This window comes from Labrus mixtus, chromosome 4 (genome assembly GCF_963584025.1).
Source record: "Labrus mixtus chromosome 4, fLabMix1.1, whole genome shotgun sequence".
NCBI classification, from domain to species: Eukaryota; Metazoa; Chordata; class Actinopteri; order Labriformes; family Labridae; genus Labrus; species Labrus mixtus.
The window spans coordinates 31,479,571-31,500,485 of NC_083615.1; the positions used below are offsets into that span (position 1 = coordinate 31,479,571).

General features: G+C 40.5%; 1 protein-coding gene across 6 annotated transcripts in view; it reads right to left on the reverse strand.

Moving 5' to 3' along the window:
- cnot1 (CCR4-NOT transcription complex, subunit 1) overlaps positions 1–20,915 on the reverse strand; it is a 24,043-nt gene continuing 3,128 nt past the window's right edge. Inside the window, exons 4-49 of one of the 6 annotated variants that reach the window (XM_061036924.1) lie at positions 19,694–19,786; positions 19,250–19,318; positions 17,505–17,559; positions 16,732–16,935; positions 16,442–16,610; positions 16,110–16,236; positions 15,459–15,569; positions 14,975–15,145; positions 14,751–14,878; positions 14,297–14,537; positions 14,066–14,185; positions 13,689–13,811; positions 13,427–13,578; positions 13,107–13,257; positions 12,704–12,917; positions 12,157–12,366; positions 11,501–11,625; positions 11,030–11,316; positions 10,868–10,946; positions 10,489–10,725; positions 10,202–10,342; positions 9,939–10,118; positions 9,715–9,831; positions 8,949–9,059; positions 8,676–8,753; positions 8,125–8,302; positions 7,340–7,494; positions 6,900–7,196; positions 6,634–6,774; positions 6,098–6,202; positions 5,795–5,914; positions 5,461–5,655; positions 5,206–5,348; positions 4,937–5,045; positions 4,539–4,708; positions 4,039–4,270; positions 3,692–3,940; positions 3,186–3,349; positions 2,935–3,052; positions 2,713–2,814; positions 2,261–2,434; positions 1,899–2,048; positions 1,627–1,807; positions 1,370–1,502; positions 1,130–1,264; positions 1–955 (exon numbers count right to left, since the gene is read on the reverse strand). In XM_061036924.1, the coding sequence (XP_060892907.1) occupies positions 877–955; positions 1,130–1,264; positions 1,370–1,502; positions 1,627–1,807; positions 1,899–2,048; positions 2,261–2,434; positions 2,713–2,814; positions 2,935–3,052; positions 3,186–3,349; positions 3,692–3,940; positions 4,039–4,270; positions 4,539–4,708; positions 4,937–5,045; positions 5,206–5,348; positions 5,461–5,655; positions 5,795–5,914; positions 6,098–6,202; positions 6,634–6,774; positions 6,900–7,196; positions 7,340–7,494; positions 8,125–8,302; positions 8,676–8,753; positions 8,949–9,059; positions 9,715–9,831; positions 9,939–10,118; positions 10,202–10,342; positions 10,489–10,725; positions 10,868–10,946; positions 11,030–11,316; positions 11,501–11,625; positions 12,157–12,366; positions 12,704–12,917; positions 13,107–13,257; positions 13,427–13,578; positions 13,689–13,811; positions 14,066–14,185; positions 14,297–14,537; positions 14,751–14,878; positions 14,975–15,145; positions 15,459–15,569; positions 16,110–16,236; positions 16,442–16,610; positions 16,732–16,935; positions 17,505–17,559; positions 19,250–19,318; positions 19,694–19,786 (7,023 nt within the window). In that variant the 3' untranslated portion in view covers positions 1–876. Of the gene's footprint in view, positions 956–1,129; positions 1,265–1,369; positions 1,503–1,626; positions 1,808–1,898; positions 2,049–2,260; positions 2,435–2,712; positions 2,815–2,934; positions 3,053–3,185; positions 3,350–3,691; positions 3,941–4,038; positions 4,271–4,538; positions 4,709–4,936; positions 5,046–5,205; positions 5,349–5,460; positions 5,656–5,794; positions 5,915–6,097; positions 6,221–6,633; positions 6,775–6,899; positions 7,197–7,339; positions 7,495–8,124; positions 8,303–8,675; positions 8,754–8,948; positions 9,060–9,714; positions 9,832–9,938; positions 10,119–10,201; positions 10,343–10,488; positions 10,735–10,867; positions 10,947–11,029; positions 11,317–11,500; positions 11,626–12,156; positions 12,367–12,703; positions 12,918–13,106; positions 13,258–13,426; positions 13,579–13,688; positions 13,812–14,065; positions 14,186–14,296; positions 14,538–14,750; positions 14,879–14,974; positions 15,146–15,458; positions 15,570–16,109; positions 16,237–16,441; positions 16,611–16,731; positions 16,936–17,504; positions 17,560–19,249; positions 19,319–19,693; positions 19,793–20,915 lie in introns of all 6 variants that reach the window. The other 5 variants (XM_061036919.1, XM_061036923.1, XM_061036920.1 and 2 more) reach the window with 5 other exon arrangements.

Here is a 20,915-nt window from a genome sequence, read left to right on the forward strand (position 1 = left end):
TTGCAGTTTGAATGCTTTATTTCCTGTATGTACGCATACTGCAGTTAAGTAGCAAGAACTAAAGGCAAACTAGAAAGGACTACAAAATACAACACATGGACCAATACATTTACAAAACATTCAAAATGTTACAAAATGGGCTGTATTGGTCCTTCCATTGTTGTTCTTCAATTTGGATCTTTGTACAAATTGTCAAGATACGATGTAACCATCACTTTGAACAATTTACAAGTGCCAGGGAGAGACTTCCAGAGCCAACTTCAAAATCGACAAACTGTCAGCAATCTGTCTCCACCAACACACCAGGAGCAGACTTCCACCCCACCTGGGAGTCTGAACTCCATCTTCCTGTCCCACTCAGGGATAAAAAGGAATCAAATGAAAGTAGCAGGCAGCTTTTTTCTTCTTCAATCATCTACCATTCAGCCTCTGAAAGCAAAAAACAAAACTCAGAAGAAAACAGGATTTGTGTGGGGGGAAAGCAAACCAAGGACTTTGGTAGTGAGTGAAAATATGTCTGTACATGTCATAATACATTTTATTTGACATGTGCATCGCTCTCCCCTTATCTATGCTCCCGTTCTCCCTTTGTTCCAATATTTACAACAAAGCATCAAAAAAAGTATATTAAACAGTATGTCTCAATCCATTCTCTCCGTTTCAATTCAGCCCCAAAGGGAACAACAAAAATTTAACTCCTCAGATCCATGAGCAGTAGTCCTTTGATCCACATCTCGAATGACTGTGGGTGCCAGTTTATCCAGTGCCAACAGTACAGTGGGAGAGGTGTGTATGTGTGTGTGCATGAGAGGTGGGGGGGAGTGGGTCAAGGCCGTGGCATCTCTCCCGAGGGCTACAAGCTGGCTGGTACACAGGCTAGCTGGCACCGGTGCCCTCCATCACCTGCTGGGCCTGCTTCTGTCCCATGCAGCACTGGGCCACTGACTGGAACAGCCTGAGGAGGGAGGTGACAGGTATCACATTACAGTCTGTTAAGGAAGTAAAGCTGACCTTAATACAAATTGTCACTAAAACAACAAAACATACAATGACTTTTTTTTAGTAGTAGTTGTAGTAGAATTTTCACACAATAACTGAGCCTGTACTATAAGTCACACAAGAAACGTACTTTTCAATCTCGGGGGCACAGTGCACAAAGTCATGGCTCCAGAACTTGAAGGCAGGATTCTTTATCAGCTCGATGAAGGTGATGAGGAGACCCCATGGGTGAGGCCTGTTCACAATCAGCCTCTCCAGCAGAACCCTGGAGGAAGAACAGGAAGCTTTTAACTGACGGTACCTTTAGTTAACTTCAAAACTTGGGGATGAGGGTTTGAAATGAACACCCTCAAAGCAGACTCCGTCTCACCTGGTGATCTGCTCCTGGATGGCCTCAGTGTTGGCCTCCGCAAACAGATACAGCATGGTGCAGCTGAAGTAGTGAGTGTGGCTGTTGGGGTAGCGCAGCTGATTGGCGATTGCATTCAAGAACAGGTAACGCCCTGAAATGACAACAGGAACATGATCAGAGTGCTACACATTTTAGAAATCTTTGACTTCAGTATGAGGAACACTTAAAAATAAGCTATTTTCACTACTACTACAAACTACTTTCTGTTTGCTTACCCTCAGTGTCCAGGTCCACAGCTAGGTTCTGGAAGATGTCCATGTGTGCAGAGTGGGTGATGGTGCTCATGGAGGGGGTGCTGCCCTTGTTATGAATGTGAGCAATTGCCTGTGTGCCCACATACAACACTAGAGCATTGATCAGCTGGATGTTGTAACGGTTTCCTGGCTCATTAGACACCTAAGAAACAATGAAAAGAAAAGAAAAAACGTCACTTACTTTCTGGACACACTACAACCGCTACTAGCTTGTAAGAGGACACGGCTCCTACCTGCAGGTTGCTACGCAGCTCAGACAAGAAAGTGACAGGGGATCGAGTCTTCAGATACGAGTCCAGGTCTTTCTTGAACTGGGAGGGCATGACGCCTGTGAAGTTGGTGAGGATACGGGGTGCAATGTTGATCTCACTCAGCATGTCCACCTGCAGCCGGGGAGTTAAAAACAACACATTTATGAGATGTTGTATGTCTTCCAAAGACAATTCGAACAATACTCTGCAGACTGTGTTGAATCAAAACAGTGAAATTTTTGAACACATAGATTCTGCTGATCCACAATTTGACATCAGCGGTCGATGTCATCTCACAGGTGCTTCAAACTGTGAGTGAGCTTGTGTGTCTTTGTTTTGTTTACCTTGAGATTGGGTGTGAAAGGGTCAGGGAGCCTCATGTTGCGTGGAAAGGCACTGAGGATGAGGTTGCGGAGCTGAATGCAGTTGGGTGGGATAACATCACAGAAGCCGTAATGATAGTCACACAGGAACTCTGGGAAGTCATGCAGCAGGACCAGGAGCACTCGCAGTGTGCCCTAAAAATCCAAGAAGAATTATTATTTTGAATCCAAACACTTAAAAAAACATTATTAGAGGAAAGAAACAGCTGATACTATGCTAACAAAGTGTGAGGTCTGATGCAACCCAAGTAGCGCTATCAATAAACATATACATAAAAAAGGATCAGACTGTGTTGGAATCTAATTAACTCACTCAGTTTGGCAATAGCAGAACAAAGACTACTTAGAATTCTATAGCCAAAGTGAATGAAGAGGCACACTAATTAAGAAAATTAAGTAAAATGAGACGGCACCTTGTAGAGGATTTGCATAGGTTTGTTGAGCTCTACATTCCTCAGGAACGGGGCCAGGTATTTGAAGAGATCAATCAGCAGCTGTGCATACATGGGCCAACCCTTCAAGACAACATCCATGAATTAGAGCACACTCCAAAGCCCCAAAATGTATAATAAAGACAGCAACATTTACATAAAACAGGGCTACACAAAATGGTACTTGGACTACATGCAAATTACCTTCTGCTGGGGTGTGTGTGCAAGCATCCTGGCGATGAAGATTCGATGGGAGATGAGTTCCAGCCAGGCGTACACAAAGCCAGGTGCTTTGGTGGGTCTCAGGATGTGGAAGGTATTGCTGCAGATTAAAAAAATAACAGTGAGTCCAAACCAAAGTGCAGCATTCCTTTAAATACAGAATCATTGAACAGGTATGTGATTGGCATCAGACACAAAAGCCGCTTTAACATATGAATACATGGAGGTCTTACCAGAAAGCTGTGAGTGTCTGGAAGTTAATGGTCTCCAGGACATGTTCAGGAGCGTTGAGCTCCAGCAGCAGCATGATGAAAATGCGATGGTAGGGCAGCTGTTGGAATTCTGTCTGACGGACATCGTGGTCCTGGATCAACACCCCAACTACAATACCCAGCACCTACAAAAACAATTTGAGATAAATTATAATCTGATAAAGAAACAATCGTAGGTTAAAAGCAAATATTTACTGAGGAGATTAGCATTTCTACTCTCTGCAGCTGTTGAAACTTTACAAATGAATGGAAAGAACAAACAGGCTTTGCAGTGACCAATTCAACATTCTAATTGACTGCAAATTACTTTATTTTAAAAATAAATCCACTTTCAAAAGTCTGAAAATCCTCAAAGCAAATCCCTAATTTATGTGGCATTCTTATTTAATTTTAAACCCAGTCACCCTTCAGTTAGTTTTACAGATGATGAAATCTAAACTTTCTTTTAGACTGACATGCTACTGTACCTTGTTGAGGAGGTTAATTTTTGTCACTGTGTTTGTGGCCTCTCCTGAATGTTTGACCAGCAGGGCTATCAGCCTAACAAAGGCATCCAGGTTGTGGTAACACTTGGCTCTGATGATGGCTGCACTGGCTGCTGGGTTGTGCTGCTGCTCAGCTTGTGCCCGATAGCTGATCTCCACACACATTTCTGTGCACAGCCGGAAGAACCTTGTGATCAGGTCATCTGTCTTCAGGATTCCCTGCTGGTGCATCTGGAGGACAAAGAAAGGATAACAAGAGGAAAACATGAGAAACAATAGTCAAGAGATTTATGATCATTTGTATTTGATTAAGATAAACGCACGTTTACCTGGCCAACAAATGCAGAGAAAGCTTTGGTGCTGTCCCTGCCAGCTGCAGCTGAGTGATACAGGTTGACCCATTCCCTGAGGAGGTACTCTGCCTTCTCCCTCAGGCCTGGAGGATCATCATACTCTGAAGCCTGGGAAATCCCAGAGTGCATCATGAAGTTGGGTCCACCGTGGGCCCGGTCAATCATGGCCTCATAGTTGGAGCGAACAACATCCATCAGTTGGGGAAGCCTGGGGAGGACAATTAATACATTAAGGCAAATTCTCTGTCAAAATGTGCAGATATTTGTAAATCGCCACAATCTGACAACATATGTTTAAAAACACAAACAAAGTCAAGGTGTAGTTCTATAATTAACCTAAACTGTTAACTTCACTGCCTAATTTGTTGTCGTACTGACTTTAAATGAATCCAGCATGTCCAGCATTTACTTTTAGTCAATGGGTAAATAGAAGAGATGATACATAAAAAGCTAGTTTTGATATTGCAGTTATTTACCCCTCAGGTGCGTTTGCTCTGGAGTGTGCACAGGTCCTCATTAAGGTCTCGATTGTGTGAAAGAGGTCAGCCTCTGTGACATGGCTCACACTGCGTTCATCCACCAGCAGCAGCTTCACCAACTGCATGGCAAAAGCAACGGCCATGTAGTGCAGTCCATTTTCCATCGACTAGAAGAAAACAGACACTCATTAGCTTGTTATGGTAATTGTTTTTTTTTTTAACGAATGCTGTAAACCTACTATTGGTAATATTAAAAAAACAAAGACTCAACTACTCATCAAACTACACACATATCAAATAAAAAAATTAATTACTGCTGAAGGATTCAGCCCTAACCCAAACAATAATGCAATATAAAAACAAAAAAGTAAATGATTAAGAGAGAAAATGTGTACCTGTGCCAGGTGTAGGTCATACTGCTGCATGTTCACAAGATGGTTCCTGATCAGAAGCTCAACTGCTTCTACGTTGTATTTGTACTCGTCACGGCATTCAATCAGACACCTGAGAACAAACAGCAAAACAAATGTGTTAACCTTTACGTCATAACAATGCAGGGGACATTTATCTTCAACAACTCTCTAATCAAAGAATTGTTTGGTTACATTAATTTACTCAAACATGGAAGGATAAACAGGTGGTCTGATATCAAATATGTCCTCACCTGGTGATCTGCTTATTGCACCACTGTGGTCCATAGGCACGTCCATCCTGTAGAGCTTTAAGGACAAGCAGGTGGCACTCCCTGTAGCGGAGCAGCAAGTCGGCATCAGCCCCACTAGTAGCATCAAGAAGACCTTCTACAGCCTGTGATATAAAGAAACCAGTACAGGTCAGCATTGTTTGATCCTCAACAGTACGTCTCCCACATTTTGATTTTCTTTAGACATTCCTTAATCTGTACGAGTAAACGCCCTACCTTCTGCAGCAGGCCAAGTGCAGCAATGCCATCTCTGGAGTTTCTGGCCAAGACCACAGCTTCCAGCAGGCTGCGCAGAGCCTGTGTCAGGGGGTTCATAGCAAGAGCTGGAGGGATGGCATGAAGATGCTGCTCCAAGTCTGCCATGCATTTATCATAGATCTGAGCCACATCGTCTGTGGCCCATGCCTGTTGCTGTAAACACAGATCAAGAGCAACACAATTAAGTTCAAAACTGCAACCTTTCAGTTCCCTGACTTAAACAAAGAGTAACTTTGCTGAGTTCCATCTCTTTTAGCTTCTAGCTAAAAAAGAAAAAGAAAAGACAACTCACCTTCATGGGCTGAGCCAAGAAGCCAGTGGGTTGGGAGAGATCATTGCTGGGTAAGAAACCTGGAACATTCCTTGCAAACTCCTCATATACTGCCAGTTGTTTAGGGTCCACTCCTCCCACCTGTATCACACAAACACACAAGAAAACACGTGCAGTGAAATAGCGTTAACGTAAAGTAAAACAGCATTCAATTGTTATAGATTCAGTAACTAAGGGAACAGAATATTATGACAATATCTCAAGCTGTCAACAGAAATAGATGGTAAAGCCTTTTCTAATAGAACACATGTTCAGTGATCTTACCTTGAGTCTGATCTGCTCAGGCATACGCTCAGCCTGGTAAGTCAGAACAACGGGATCACAATAGCGGCGTCCCTCTTGACGTGCATGCTTCCTCAGCTCAAACTCCTGGAAGAGAGGAGACCCCTTCAAGAAATTAACACATGCTTCTCAGTAGTGTAGAAATACATTTTACAAGAACACCAAAAAAAAAGAAAAAAATAACCAGATAATCATACTTATTAAGCCCCACACATCTTAGCAGAGCAGTCTACCTCAACATATATTGTTTACAACTTTGTTCTAAAGTCAATAAGGCAATGTGTTTTCTAAGTTCCCAATCAAGAGCAACTTGCATGATGATGTGGTAGTTATTCTTTGTAGTTAACACCATAACTTATTTTTGACTACATTAGTTGGACAGAGTCTCAGGTCTGCCATCAGTTACAGATTTTAAAGAATATCACTAGTGATTTGAATGCCAAGACATTGCACATTTCATTAACCAGAAATACATTCATATTTGCTGCTGTTGAGTTTGTTTTCTTAAAGAGTCTCACCGTGGCAAGTCTCTTGTCCATTTCAGGACCAGCCTTCTCCACGGCTGTTTTCTGAATAAAGCAGCACGCCAGTTCACAGTTATCTTGGGCAACCCTGGCTGCAGCCTCCTCCATCATTTCCCTCTGTTGAGGTGTTGGTGCCTAAGGGGAAAAAACACCTTAAGTTGAAGAAGCAGAAACTGTACAAAATGTGTAAAAGGAAAGAAAAGTCAAATGATGCATGGTCTCTATAATTTACAGATGATAAGCCAAAGTATTCATCTTACCCTTAGTGCAGCAGCAAAGCTGTTTTTGAGGTTGGTGGCAATGCTCATGAGCAGGGGCTCCCTGCAGGTGATCATGGCCATGCCGGCAGTCAGGTTTCTCATCATATGGTGGGCAGCCACACGCATGCGGGACTCCTCAGAATCCAGAGCGAAGTCCTTCCTGATGATCTGCTCACAGGTTGTCATAGCAATTTTGATAGAGCGGTCAACTACTGGGTGCACCAGCTCCTGGACAGCTCGCTCTACTGACTGCCGTACGCACTGCTTCAACTGAGGATGGGCCTGGAGCAGAGGGATCTGAACATGGGAAAGCACAAGCCAAAAACAACAGAGGAAAAGACAGATTAGCAAAAAGACTTAATATTTAGAGGAGAATGTGCTTGTGTCTTGTAAGTTAGAAAAATACACCTCTGTGTGTTTTTCAGCTCAATGATACTTACATTGACATTAATATTGATGTGTGGCGCAAGGCCTGCCAAGGCATACACATTAATGTCGTGGTAGCTGAACTGGGGGGTGGGGGGCCCTGTGGTTGTGCAAGTGGTTGTGGTGGCAGCTGGGGTTGATGGAGGAGCTGCAAATGGAACAAAGTCTCCTGTTGATCACAAAACGCTAATTTAATTAATATCACAAGAAAAAGCAAATCTTTCACACAACATGAACAGAGAGCAAACTTACAAGCAACAAAAATAAGAAACTCTTAGCTTCTTTAAAGTTTTAAACTGAAGCAAGCATACAGGCAACAAAAACGTAAACGTAAAACTGGGCTTTTAGCATCAAAGTTTAAAACCAAAAAAGGGTATAAAAACACAAAAACAAGCACTAACAAGCAAAACACAAAAATACAAATCTAAATGACAAAACAGAAATAGTATAAGCTATAAACTGATAAGCTCTGTTACTATTATAATAATTGCCAAAGCATTTTCAGATATTGATATCTTACTTTATTTTTTAAGATGTATTTTTTGGCCTTTTGTGCCTTTAATGTAGAGAATGGACAGTGGATCGAGTTGGAAATCAGGGACCCAAACAGAACATGGGTTTTAAGGAATTTCTGACTTAGCCTAACAGACAAGCAGTTTGCTAATTGGCAGTTAATATTTGTATTTAATCATTTGGGAGGGTGAGTCCTTAACTCTTTTTTAGCTCATGTTTTACAGCGTTTCAATATACAGTAAGTTATAAAACAGCACACAATGCAAGCAAAAAAAGGGGCATCCACCTGTGGTAGAAACCGGCAACATCTCTTCCGGAGGCTTTGTCTCCTTCTTTGGTGCAGACAGCTGCTCCTCCAGACTCTTCAGCTTCTCCTTGTCCTTCAGCAAGGTCCCTGGCTTCAGGTCATTGATGTCCAGAGACAAGTTCTTGCACAGAACTTCAATCTCAAACTTCAGGTTAAGCTGCAGTAAACAGAAATAATGTCAGCAATGGTTTAGCTTTTTTAAAATAACATTTTATTGTAGCTATTGTTTTACATTTACTTGTATGCTAGCTGAAAGATGCAACATTAATATAGAGGGCTAAAATGTTTGTAAGAACGGTTACCATGCATGGCAGGGTATTTGGAAATTATGAAAAGTCACAGAGTTCTGTACAATAATCTGATGTTAAATGCACTGACAGACAATGGTTGACGTAGCTTGGTCACAGATAGCAAGTTCAGATTTAGACATTACCTTTTTGCATCATTTATTTTCTTAAATATGATTTGGATGGACTGAATTTCCAAAACCTATGTGTGTTAGTGGCTACTAATGAGGGAAAAAAGGCTACCTTGAGGTCATGTTCTTGATGAAGTTCAGCAAGAACATTCATGATGGCCATGGTCCAGGGATTCTGGGGCCTGAAAACCTACAAAATCAGACACAAACGCACAAGTCAAGGTTAAGTCAAAAAGATTGAAAACATTGAAGGGTATACTTTTGTGCAAAACAGTTTGTTTCTGTGCTTAAATAATTCTAATAATTGAATAAGAAATGTTACTTATGCAGAGGTATGATGTATTGTTAATGCTATTGAGCTCATTACTACACTCGTGTTACTCACCATGCTGCGAAGACTGGATTCCAAAACCTTGGCAACAAAGGGAACCACATACAGCAGCTCCTGCTGGCCTTTCAAATAGGCTTCCAATAGTAGAGATTTCACTTCAAGATCCTGGTGACAGAAGAAGAATATTTTAGCTGACCGAAGCCGATAGAGGACTCACTACTTAACAAGTGGTGTTTTCCCACATGCACAAAACTCCTGGAAATTTCCCGAAAATTTGGGGATGAGCTGCATGTATGAACGTAAACAGACAATTTTAGTTTTTTCTCCCTGACTTTACCTAAACTATATCCTGCCAGCCCCCCAACACTTCCATGTGAAGTCAGGTTGAGCAAATGTGTGAATAGTCAGTAATATTGTGCAAAGTTCCCAAAGAGCGAGGTTGATGAATCTTTACATCACACAACCTGTGAGGGACCAGTGTGATCTTCATGCACGTTATTAAGCAGATTCATTATGTTTTTAACTTGCAAGTATGTCCTTTACCACTTATTCACTGATACTGTGAATACGTCCGATTAAACATGGCATTGATATGAAAATAAAAACAAAAATGTCAACTGTAAGCACTTTGTTAGTGGTTTTTACATAACATCCTGCCTCCTAAAACTGTCTGTCCTGCCCCCTTATCTGTCAAAAAGGGAAAATCTCAAGCTGAGAAGTGTGTATGTGGACAGGCAACTCTTGAAGATTTCAGGGGAAGCCTGTCCTGCATGTGTGAAAATACTAAAACACAACCAAAACCCTATTTAGAATCTCTTACTGTATAAAGAATGGGTTTGTTTTTGGCCAGTGTAATCATGCCCAACCAGTGGCCCAGGTTCTTCAGCAGGGAGCGATCAGAGAAATTGGCAGCCGCCTTGTCAGAGGTCAACAGAACCTGAAAGAAAGAAATAAATGGAAGGGGAGAGTCAGTATTTGAGAAATTATGACAGACCTTCAGCAGGACTGAACTTGGATTATTGGCAGGCAAAACACTTGTTTTACCTTGATATTCCTATAGGTCTCATTCAGGACCATCTTTACAAACTCAGGGTTCTTCAGAGTATCCAGAAAGTTGGAATAGAGGCTGTGGAAGTTGGGCTCAATACTGACACGCTTCATCACCAGATACTGAGACACCCAGGGCATAAACTCCTCCTTCACCGTCTCTTTCAACTCCTCAACCTGAAAAATAGACAAATATGTATAAAGAATTCTTTGGTTGTTGTGATTTGCGATATAGCTATGTTTTGTCCGTTTCACTTTACCTTCTGTGTCATGTTTGACTGAGAAAGATTGTTGAAGATAAAAGCAATCTTCTCCTGGACATTTTCTGGAGGCTCTACAATCCTTTCTGTTTGGTCAGTAGCCACCAGCAAGGTATCAATGTTGGTTGTGTTGATAGAGGGCTGCAGGTATGAACAACAATAACCTTTCAAAAACTTGGCTTTAAATACAGAAGATAATATTTTCATGCAAAATCACAGAAAAAAAAAGGAAAACACTGACAATGCACATATCATGAAATGATGGCATCAAATAAAGGCAAACTCACAGGTACATCCTTCTTGAAGGTGCTGGGTGTTGGTCTTGTAATGGTGGTGGTCTTTGCCACTGTTGTTGTAGTTGTTGCAGTGGTGACTAAGGTGCTGGGCTGACCTGGCTGCGGGGGTTTGGGTCCACCCGGTTGTGACTGAGCTTGTACATGTGCCAGTGCCAGACTGCCAGGGGTGGTGATGGAGCCTTGCATCTTCACCGGGGGGTCCCGTGACTGTTGGCCATACTCGATATACTGCACACACAGGATATTGGAAGGTACAGAGCGAGAGATTTAATTTTTTACTCTGAATAAAGGAACCATTTTCTTTAGTGGAAGATGCGACAAATGAGAATGAAAAGTGTCAGGCAAAAATAAATTAAGGAAACCTGATTACCTCTTGTAAATGGTGGGGGAATTGCAAGAAGTGGGCAATTGAAGCCAGATGTTGACAATATTGAGGGTAGTCCTTTAGTCTAAACGTATAATCAACATGTTAACCAAAAACAAAAACACAGCTCAACAACTACAATTTTTACAAAAAGAAACAATGTAGTACCTGTTCTTGAACCTATCTAGGGCTGCAATTCCAAAATAATACATTTTGGATCCGTAGGGTTTTCTTAAGGCTTCAAGAACATATCGGAGGGCCAAACCAAGGGCCATGTAGGTCACAAGACCCTTCTCAATAATGCCACCAAAAAGGCAGGCAGTGATGTGCAGCTCCTTGTCTGGGTACTGGGGGAAGAATCGGTACTCCTCAAACAAGTTCCGCAGCATGCAGTTGAAAACCTCTCGTTCCCGCTTGATAGTTGAATCCTTGAACCTCTGCAGCATCTCCAGTACCTGGCACGACAGATAGATCCATGTGAGACCATTTAACTCAAGAAACAGCAATGTTATCACCCAATAATATAAATATATAAATTATATTATATAATAATCAATGCCAGCCAATAACTCTGAGAGCAAGTGAAAGTTTTAAAAAGTTAGTGCTTTTGTGAGCAAAAGAAATAAAGTGAGTACATACTTCATCCACAGACATAGTTGGGTGAGGTGGGTGGTTGTAGATGCGCTGGAAATAACTGTTTGCTTCATCATCTATCTCCTTGCTAAAGTGCTGGTTAGCCTCCGGCCACACCTGAGACAGGTCAGCTGGAAGAGAGGAAGAACAAAAAGACAAACCCAACTGTCATTTACTTACTCCAACAATGGTGGAGCATGAGCCCAGTTTTTAACAAGTAGGTGAAACTCATTTAACAGGTAGGACATCAAAAAGCATTCTAACTGATCATGTCAGGTTAGACCCCTTTTTGAAGCTTTAAAGTATACAAATGACACTAAAGTGGGGCTGTCAGCATAAGCAGACAAGGAATGGATGACTGATCTGTATTTCCTCAGTTATACATTATTTTTATTTATTATAAGACAGGTACTACCAAAGACAGCAAGTCTGATAGTAGCATGTCAGCGTGTTTACCAATGGTAAAAAATGCTCTCTCTTTTTTTTTAAAGACAAGCTTAACTTTCATAAATTGAAGCATCTGTGAGCACACAGATGTTTGAAATAAATGTGTCAATCACGACAATATCTCTTCTTCTGCAGAGGAAATACAGTGCTGAGCAGCGCAGGGCAGGGCTCTCAGTCGCACCAATATCACCACCACCTACAGGCCTTCATCTTACTCTGCTGAAAGGTAGGTGGGTTCAGGCCCGGTGTGCTCATCTTCCTGGTACCAAATGGATCGGTATTCACTGTTGGTATTCCCAGACCAGAACCCAGACCAGAACCGATGCCTGAGCCGATGCCTGAGCCGATGCCTGAGCCGATGCCTGAGCCAATGCCTGAGCCAATGCCTGAGCCAATGCCTGAGCCAATGCCTGAGCCCAAGGGACCTGGAAGCAACAGAAAACTCCAGTTATTTAATTCTCAGCCTACATAAGCCTAAACTACTATCCTTTTTCTTTTATAGGGTTAGGGTTAGGGTTATTGCTTTTACAAATTGTTAATCTGATGGGGTTTTCCCCAGAATTCTACATGACATACTGTATGTTTATACATGTTAACTGATGCTATGACATACTGTTCTTAGGTTAACTGCATGCATATTTAATTTAAGTAACAATGTCAACACAATACATTTGTCTGCACCCATTTCACATGGAATCCAAAAAGACTGAACTAAAACACTGTATAATGAAATAATGAATAAATAATGAAATGTCATAGTACCAGAGTCCATGCCAGGGAGCTGCGAGGACAGGCTGCCTATGCCCCCAAATGGTGTGCTGGGGTTGGGGTTTGAAAGTGGTGGGAAAGCTTTTGCTGGGGATTGGGGATTACTAAAAGCTGAACTCAGTGAGGTTGGGAAACCCTGCATGCTTTGAGTGTGGGAGGTGGCTGTGCCCCCAAGGTTTAAAGAACCCATGCCTGATAGAGGGTCCATCTAGAAAATCACAAGAGATTGAGAGACAACAAGAGAATTACAACTGGGGAGACAGTCAGTACAACAAATTTGAGGTTTGTTGAAGCCACATATACATAATTGATGAAGAGATAATAAAGTTATATTAATATACATGTAATTATGAAACATTTGCCTGTAGAGACAGGACATGGCTTTCATGTTTATTACCTGTACAGGAGAGATGGCATCCAGGCTGCTGGTGCTGGGGGCGCGTCCTTTCGGCATTACCCCAGGTGGTGGCTGCCGGGCTTTATTCATTACATTGCTGCAGTTGGCAACCATGGTCAGGATAGTCTCTGACACCTCCTGGGATACGCTCCTAAGGAAATAGTGAATATAACTTAGAGTTTAGATACAGATTAAACAATGAAGGGCTGTGAAAGTGATGAGAGTCAAAATGACTAAAGCTGCATAAATGTCTTTGTTTTTTTTGAGAGGGAGAAAGAGGGGTTGACAAATAATACAGTGACAGGGATTAAACTTCTCACCCTGCGCAGGACTGCAGGCAGGCTAGCATGGTGGCTAAGGTCTCCGGGGGGAGTTGGGCGCTTTTAGGCTGGTCCTTGTCTGGGGCCAAACCCCCCATAATGGATGGACAGCGCCTCTTCAGGAATGTCACACATGCCTGGATAAAAGGTTCCTGACACAACACAAAATGTATTGTGAAACAAAATACAGGGCAGTATGCTTAAAAATTAAATGAAATTTATTTTTTCAAATAACTGAGTGCATATCAGAGTCAGTACTTACTCCATGCTCTCTGATTTTGTCAGTCAGCCATTTATCAAGTTTGAGGTATTCACGGCGAGAGGCAAGTGCAGCAAGGTCAATAACAAAGGCAAATGGAGTACCATTCAGCAGCATCGATAGAGACTGAAAGAAAAACAAACAGAACATCCTGGCTCATCGACATAATATTATATATTTATTAAGACAAAGATTACACATTAGGGTAAATGGCTCTACATCCTCTAATTTGGCTTGTTTTAACTAAATGTTCACTGAAACAAATAAGTCACAAAAAAGTGTATGTATACATTATTTATGCAGGGTGTCATGTAATCCAACAGTATAATGTAATTATTCTACTTTGCTTAAAAGGAGATAATTAGTGCATTATGTCAAACCTTCAGGTCTTGGGCCACATCAAGGATGCGAGAAAGTTTGGCCTGGTCATACTGCTCCCCTCTCATGTACCACTCAGCCATTGAATGCATAATTAACTGACGAATGGAGGGAGACTGTCCCTGAAAAAACAACCACCAGTTAGTATTTTTTTTTAATGCAAGGTTTAAAAATTTGATTTTAAAGATAATCATGACCCTTTAGCATTAACAATAACAGTTTGTAACACCAACCTGTCCGTGCCAGGCATAGTGCAGGATAATGGCAGAGTTAGGATGGTTGCCCAGAAAGATGGGCATTAGGGTTGAGATGAGTTCATGGCGCAGTGTGTGCCAGGAGGTGGAGATCTGCAGCAACGCTAGCACCAACATATCCGGACAGTGCTTGATTGGAAATCCAAAAAGCTGTTTCACTTGCTCATACTGACCCACCTCAGACAGCCTGAGCAAGCTCTCAACAAGGTCCAGACTTTTCCTGTAAGAAAAATAAAATAATAATGAAGATAAAAACAATTAACCACCCAGCTTTGATCTAAGGAATGCATGCTTGAAATCCAGAGCTTACCAGGTGAAGAACAAAGTAAAGAGAACCGTTTTAATAGAAACCCTCAATATTTCAAAACATAACCATCTAAGTAGGAAAATCTACAGCTACACCCTTAAAGATGTCAAGAAAAAAGCTACATACCAGGTTGCAATCTCCCTATTGTCATCCTCTGGTGGGGCCTTAAGGATGTCAATAGCCACAGTGTGGCAAGGGAAGTCAGCAAAGCAGAACACTTCTGGACTCATCAGGGAGTGCTGAATGAATGACAGCTGAAAACAGAAACATTCAACATTCATGTTTTTAAAATGGATTTACATGGCTCAGCCTTAAAGTGTACAGAGTGTGAATTGATATTAGTTAATTACCTGTCCCTCAGCGTGTTTCCATGGTCGATAGATGAGATCGACAGGGAAAACCTCCATACCCAACCCCCTCTGAATGCCATACACCACCATATGCAGACCTTTACTGTCCCGGATTATAAAGCCTGGGTGGTCGAGTTCGTAGGTCACCTCTTTGAAGTTCAAGTTTGGATTCTAGGGAACACAAAAATACAAAACTGAAAACCTAATAGCTTTTTTAACGAAGCTGGGGGATAAAAAAAAGTTTCTGCTATTTCTAATGTCAGGTTACTGAAAGACTTTGTTGTGTTTTAACTTGTGTGCTGGGGCGGAATTTGACAAAATTAATTGGACAGTGACAGCTTAAAATAGTGGGTGCATGTGCCTACAGTACTCTGCAGTGAATGTAACTGCACTTAGTTTTTACAATGCATTTTCTTCAAATATCATTGTGCTGAAAATAATAAACAATAGATTTTTATTCGAGGTGAAACGAAGGTTTCCTTACCACTTCCTTCACAACGTCAATGAGAACTTCAACGTTCCATGTGTGTGCCTGTGAACCATCGTTCTTATCTTTACCATCACTCCAGATACCACTGCCTGGGGCAGAGATGGACTAGAACAGAGAACAGAAAAAATTCAAATGTTAAACACTCCGGGTCAAAATGTTAAGAAAATAGAAGAAAGCAAACTTTAAACATAATTGTCGTAAAACATGGACCTTAGGTCAAAAATCATCTTCATCCATTTTGGAATTTTTTACACACAACATCTGTCAAATCAAAGAGCGCGTAAACCTGCTGTCAGAGAGCTCGTAAAAAATGGACCTAAGGTTGTCAAATTTTCTATACATTTTAGACAGAGAGCATGAATTTTTTTGTTAATTAAAAAACCTAAATCTCTCAATAGCTGGGTGCCTATGAGTTGTAATTTTTGCATTGGAATCAAAACAGGTGTCAATATTGCTTGATTTTTACTAGTATTGTATCAAAGTTTAAAATTGTTATTGTGACGACCCTACATTGACGACCAATTCACATTAGGTGTGTCTGTGTGAATAGAAAAGAATCACCACTTGTTTTGTTTCCCCTTTATGAGCCATATAGCATTAAACACACTTAAGAAGACAAATACAGAATATAAAAAAAAAACTCACCTGTAGTGGGATCCCATCAGTTAGGCCGGAGTGTGTACGAGCCATCATGCCTAGAACCCTGGCTACCTGGCTGGCTGTCACCTCTCTCACCCCATACTGGATGATTATGTTTCTGCACTCATCCAGACTGAAGAGATAAATCACACAAACAGTTTAGTGTTCCTGACTGTGAGTGAAGTAAAATATGCAGCAACTGGACAGACTTATGCCTTGCTTTTAGCTTGATGAATTTGGCTTTTTTTTCTATTTCAAAACATCTTCCATCCCAAAACCAGATTTGTCCATCATGAGAGCCTTAAAAAAATGAATGTCTTTCAAACAAAATAACTCACTTTGCACAGAAGCCGTAGCCAACTTCTTGCATGAATTCTGCAAGAGAACTCTCCATCATGGTCTTAGCTAACTCCCCCGAGTCTGGCAGAATCCTATCCATGAGAATGTCCCGTTTTTCAGGGTACAGCAGTGGTGCAAGCACCACAGGGCAGCGCTCCTGGGGGAAATCTGCATCACAACACACAATCAAACAATGTCAGTTTACATTATGACAAAGGTATGTACTGCTGGTAAGTATATGTTAATGGTAAGCCAGATGGTTTCACCAGATTTGCGCTGAATCCCCTACCTCGACAAAGTGTCTTGAGGAAGGCGTCAATCTGCTCTTGGCCAACCCCACTGGCTCCTTTCTGGCCAAACAGTAGATGGGACAGCAGTAGGTGCAAGACCTCTATGGCAATGTCTTGGAAGCCACCTTCCTGATTTCCTCCAAGATCTGCGTCAACGTATGACCGCAGGAGGTCTGGAAGTTTCTGCTTGATGAACTGTGCAGCTGAGCGAGAGTACAACATTTGTTTAACGACGCACACGTTATATGTACTTCAAACCACTACAGTATTTGGTGGTACTGTATGTATTGCACCTACATTTCTATTCTTTTATCAGCACCCCACAATGTGTAACTACTTCAGTTTGTAATCTTTAATTTACAGGTGCATGGCTACGGGGATTCTAAACAGCCACCGTTATTTCCTGGGTTATGGTCAATGTTTTTTATCAACAAGTTTATTTGTTTCTTTGTTTGACTTTTAAAAGACTGCTTACTTGTTTTTATTGCAAGAAAAAAAAAATTCAACTGATGGCAAAAAAAATTACAATCAATTAAAATCAGGCCTCTTGAGTAAAAAATGTTTAACTGGATCATAAAGATTTCTAACAAAGTTTAATGAAATTCACAGTACTTACAAGTGAGTGACAAACTGTGCAACATTATTGGCAAAAATATATTTATATAGAACTAAAGCAGAATATCTTTTTAATTAATTATTATACTTTTAACAATAGTATATTATCTACTTATACCGTGTTTTCTTAAGGTTTATATGTAAAACTAGAACTCACCAAAACCTCGAAGGTCTGCGTTGCTGGAGTTGAGTAATGCAAGGCCAAATATCACCTGGGAAATAAAATGATAAAAAAATTAAAAATACATTTTCAAGTTATTGCCCATTTCAGTGTCCTATTGTTTAACTCTTAAGGGAGTTATACTACGCAGCAAGATTATCAGTTATCAAGGTAACTTCAGGGTTACCTCTGGCTTTTTGGTACTATAAAGATGGTTCACTTTTTATTGCAGTACATCACCTTGGTTACTTATGCTTCAACACATGTCCTGCTTTAACACGGCCTCTTCCGGAGAAGATAAGAAAACAACCTTTATAAAACACCACCTAGTGACCAATCAGATTTATTGATTACATACAGCTGTGAGCTGAAGGTGAGAGGTCAAGAGGGAGACAGACTGGCAAACACTTTGTCTATCTCATATTATTAAGACGTTGCAGTTATCAACCTAAAACAGTGACGAAACAGAGCACTGAAGCCTACTACTTTACGCACTTATAAGAATTAAATTAGAGTACTTACAGCTTTCAATTATGTTTTCATATTCATATTATCATGCCCCATACAAATCTCTATGATGTCGAGGCTAGAGCCAAAATATCAACTTTTAAACTGTGAGAAATCCAATCATGAGAAAATAATGAATGTGAAGAAAACAGGGTTTTATTTTCTATGCACTAATGATGTTAAAGTGAAATGATAAGCCTTAATTGATGCATTAAGACAGTCAGTGATTTCTTTTTTGCCAGTTTTTACTGCATTTGTCGCTGCAGTATGTGTTGTTTTTAGTCTTAATTAAGTGTTTAAAGGTAGTCGGTAGCAAATTCCTTGCAGCTTTTAAACAACATTCAAATTGGGCCCCTCCTCCTGGACTCATGGCCACCACAAGCACACGTCCTCTGCAGCATTAGTGTGAACATTTACAGCTTCTACCTACACTGCAAGCTACCTGAGAACATTACATATGCTGTAATGGAATTCCGATAATTTAGCAAGCTAGCACAAGCTACCAGCCGGTGTTTTGCACCTGCCTGTCCAACAGAAAGCAGGAAAACTCTGCAGCCGCTGGTGAAAGCCAACCCAAAGTTCACCCACATTTTGAAACGAGCTATATCCACGCTATGTCCGCATCCACAATTTTCTCCACTTTGAATGTCATCTAAATCACTGAATCCACTCCTAAACTCACCTGTATGCTGCAATTGACTGAAGGGAAACACATCCATTCCCACACAGAAACACCCTGACTCAAATAAAATCTCAAAATACAGGCAGAGGACAGAGTCTCAGCAGACACAGTCCCCACCTCATATGTATGGAGGCCCATAAGTGAAGATTGACGACCATTTATTTTGTACAAGTGTATATTTCTTTTTTTTTAGGAAAAAACTACTGACTAAGTTTGTAAAATCTTCACATTTTTACCATCTCAGAGTTCGCTCTGAGTTTGTAAAATATGACAATCTGATGGTGGCAGACTTATTCATAAACGTGATAGGTAATATGAAGCCAACACTACTCCATTCAAGTGAATGCGCTCAAAGAACTTCTGTGTTAACTTACAAGGTTGATAACCAGCTTTGTATGACTGTTTCACGGGATCTAATTGGTTAGGGTTTGTGAAGCTGATATCCAAAAAATACCCTGGGACCTGGGTATGTTGAACTTGCCTTGTAGTATAACCCCCCAGGTAAATCGTTTGCTATTGTTAATTACCTAAACACATTGTATAATAGGCTTACCTCTTGGACCTTGCTGAGTTTTAGAACTTTACTCAGTTGAGTGAAAAGATGGGCCGATGGCTTCAAACTCTGAAAGACAGTGTAAAAGTTAGACACCTGCATAAAACTAAAATATGTTTTGAACACTCATGGATGTCTAAGTCCATTATGTAGTAGTAAATATTTATTTCGGTCCATGACCACAAAGCATAGAACATACACGAACAATAATAAAAATAAAAATAAACAATGGCCGAAAAGGTGTAGGATACGTCTACTGAAAGCCATTGCAATGCTGTAGAGTTGTCACATTAAAGGTATTTTTATTTTGCTTTTTGCAACCAATTACTCTGGGTGTGCTTTGCACCTATATTTCTTGTTTGCTCTTAGTACAAATAATTATTCTATCAATAAAGGCTGTCATACATTAAGGATACTTTAGAAATTGTGGAATCTACTCCTTACCTTCTGGTAATGCAGGGGATTGTCAACGGCGTAACACAGAGTAGAGATAAAGTTTGGCTTGGATATCAGCGACACACACTCCTGGATCAAAAACTGTGTCTTAGGCAAGTTGACAAGCAAAATGTACCGAGAAAAAGAGAGAAAAGAAAACAGAGGCAGATGAAGAACAAGATATGACTGCAAGTTTACAATAAGTGTCAAAATTAATCATTAGTTTAATTTGAATTTCTACATAAAAAATCTAACAAACATGGAAGAGTATTTAAGTGGAAATTAGTTGGAAAAATAATCATCCATCTCACTCTTTTAAAAAAACTCTGACGAAACACAAGGAAGGATGAAGGATTTATAAGGGCTACCAAAGTCCCAAGTCTTCGTTTTCCCAGACTACCTCTAAGCTTGAGGTGTTCTGCCAGGAGGATTGAAATTCAGAAGCAAAACTTGAAAGACTATTTGCTGACCGCAGGAAACTTTTGGAAAACAACAAATTGCCAAAGGACGACTCCAAAAGTACTAGCTAGACAGGGTTCCCAAACTTTTACACAGGGCTTTTCCTGTATTACAAATTATCATGAAAGTAACTGCACTTGGTGAGTTTAGCTTTTTCCCGCTTCAATATTTAATTAAAGATTATTTTTAAGCAGTGATGGGAAAACGTATACATACCATTGTATATTAAGTTAAGAGATAATGTTTAGAAAATACATGTCTCCAAATGTTGCAGTTTCAGAAACATTTTCAAGTAAGGGCAGAAAACATTTGGCATCATGGTAAACTATGATGATAAGACTTGTGGAGTTGGCATACAATAAACTGCACTAAATGTTATTGTGATGAACTCTAAATGATCAGTATCCAAAGTGGTACATGCATTGCAGAGAACATAGTTGTATGCTTTTTTTTTTTCCTTTACTTGACTATGTTTTAGTAAATGTAGAAATTTGTCAAGCACCATTATCAGGGCTCAGGAAATCAAGGAGTAAATGTCCAAATGTAGAGACTTCATTGTACTCACTGTTACCCCAATACTTTATCACATAATGAGAGGAAAATGTGTCACCTAAGGGGAAAAACTAAAAAAAAAAACTTCACCAGTTTTGCAGACACTCGCAAAGTATCACAAAGGCAGACTTCTAGTTTCTACAAACATATTTTATTAGCAAATTGAAAAATTTCTTGCAGGCCTACAGAAGTGGTAGTAAGGGAGGGCGGTTTTTACCAT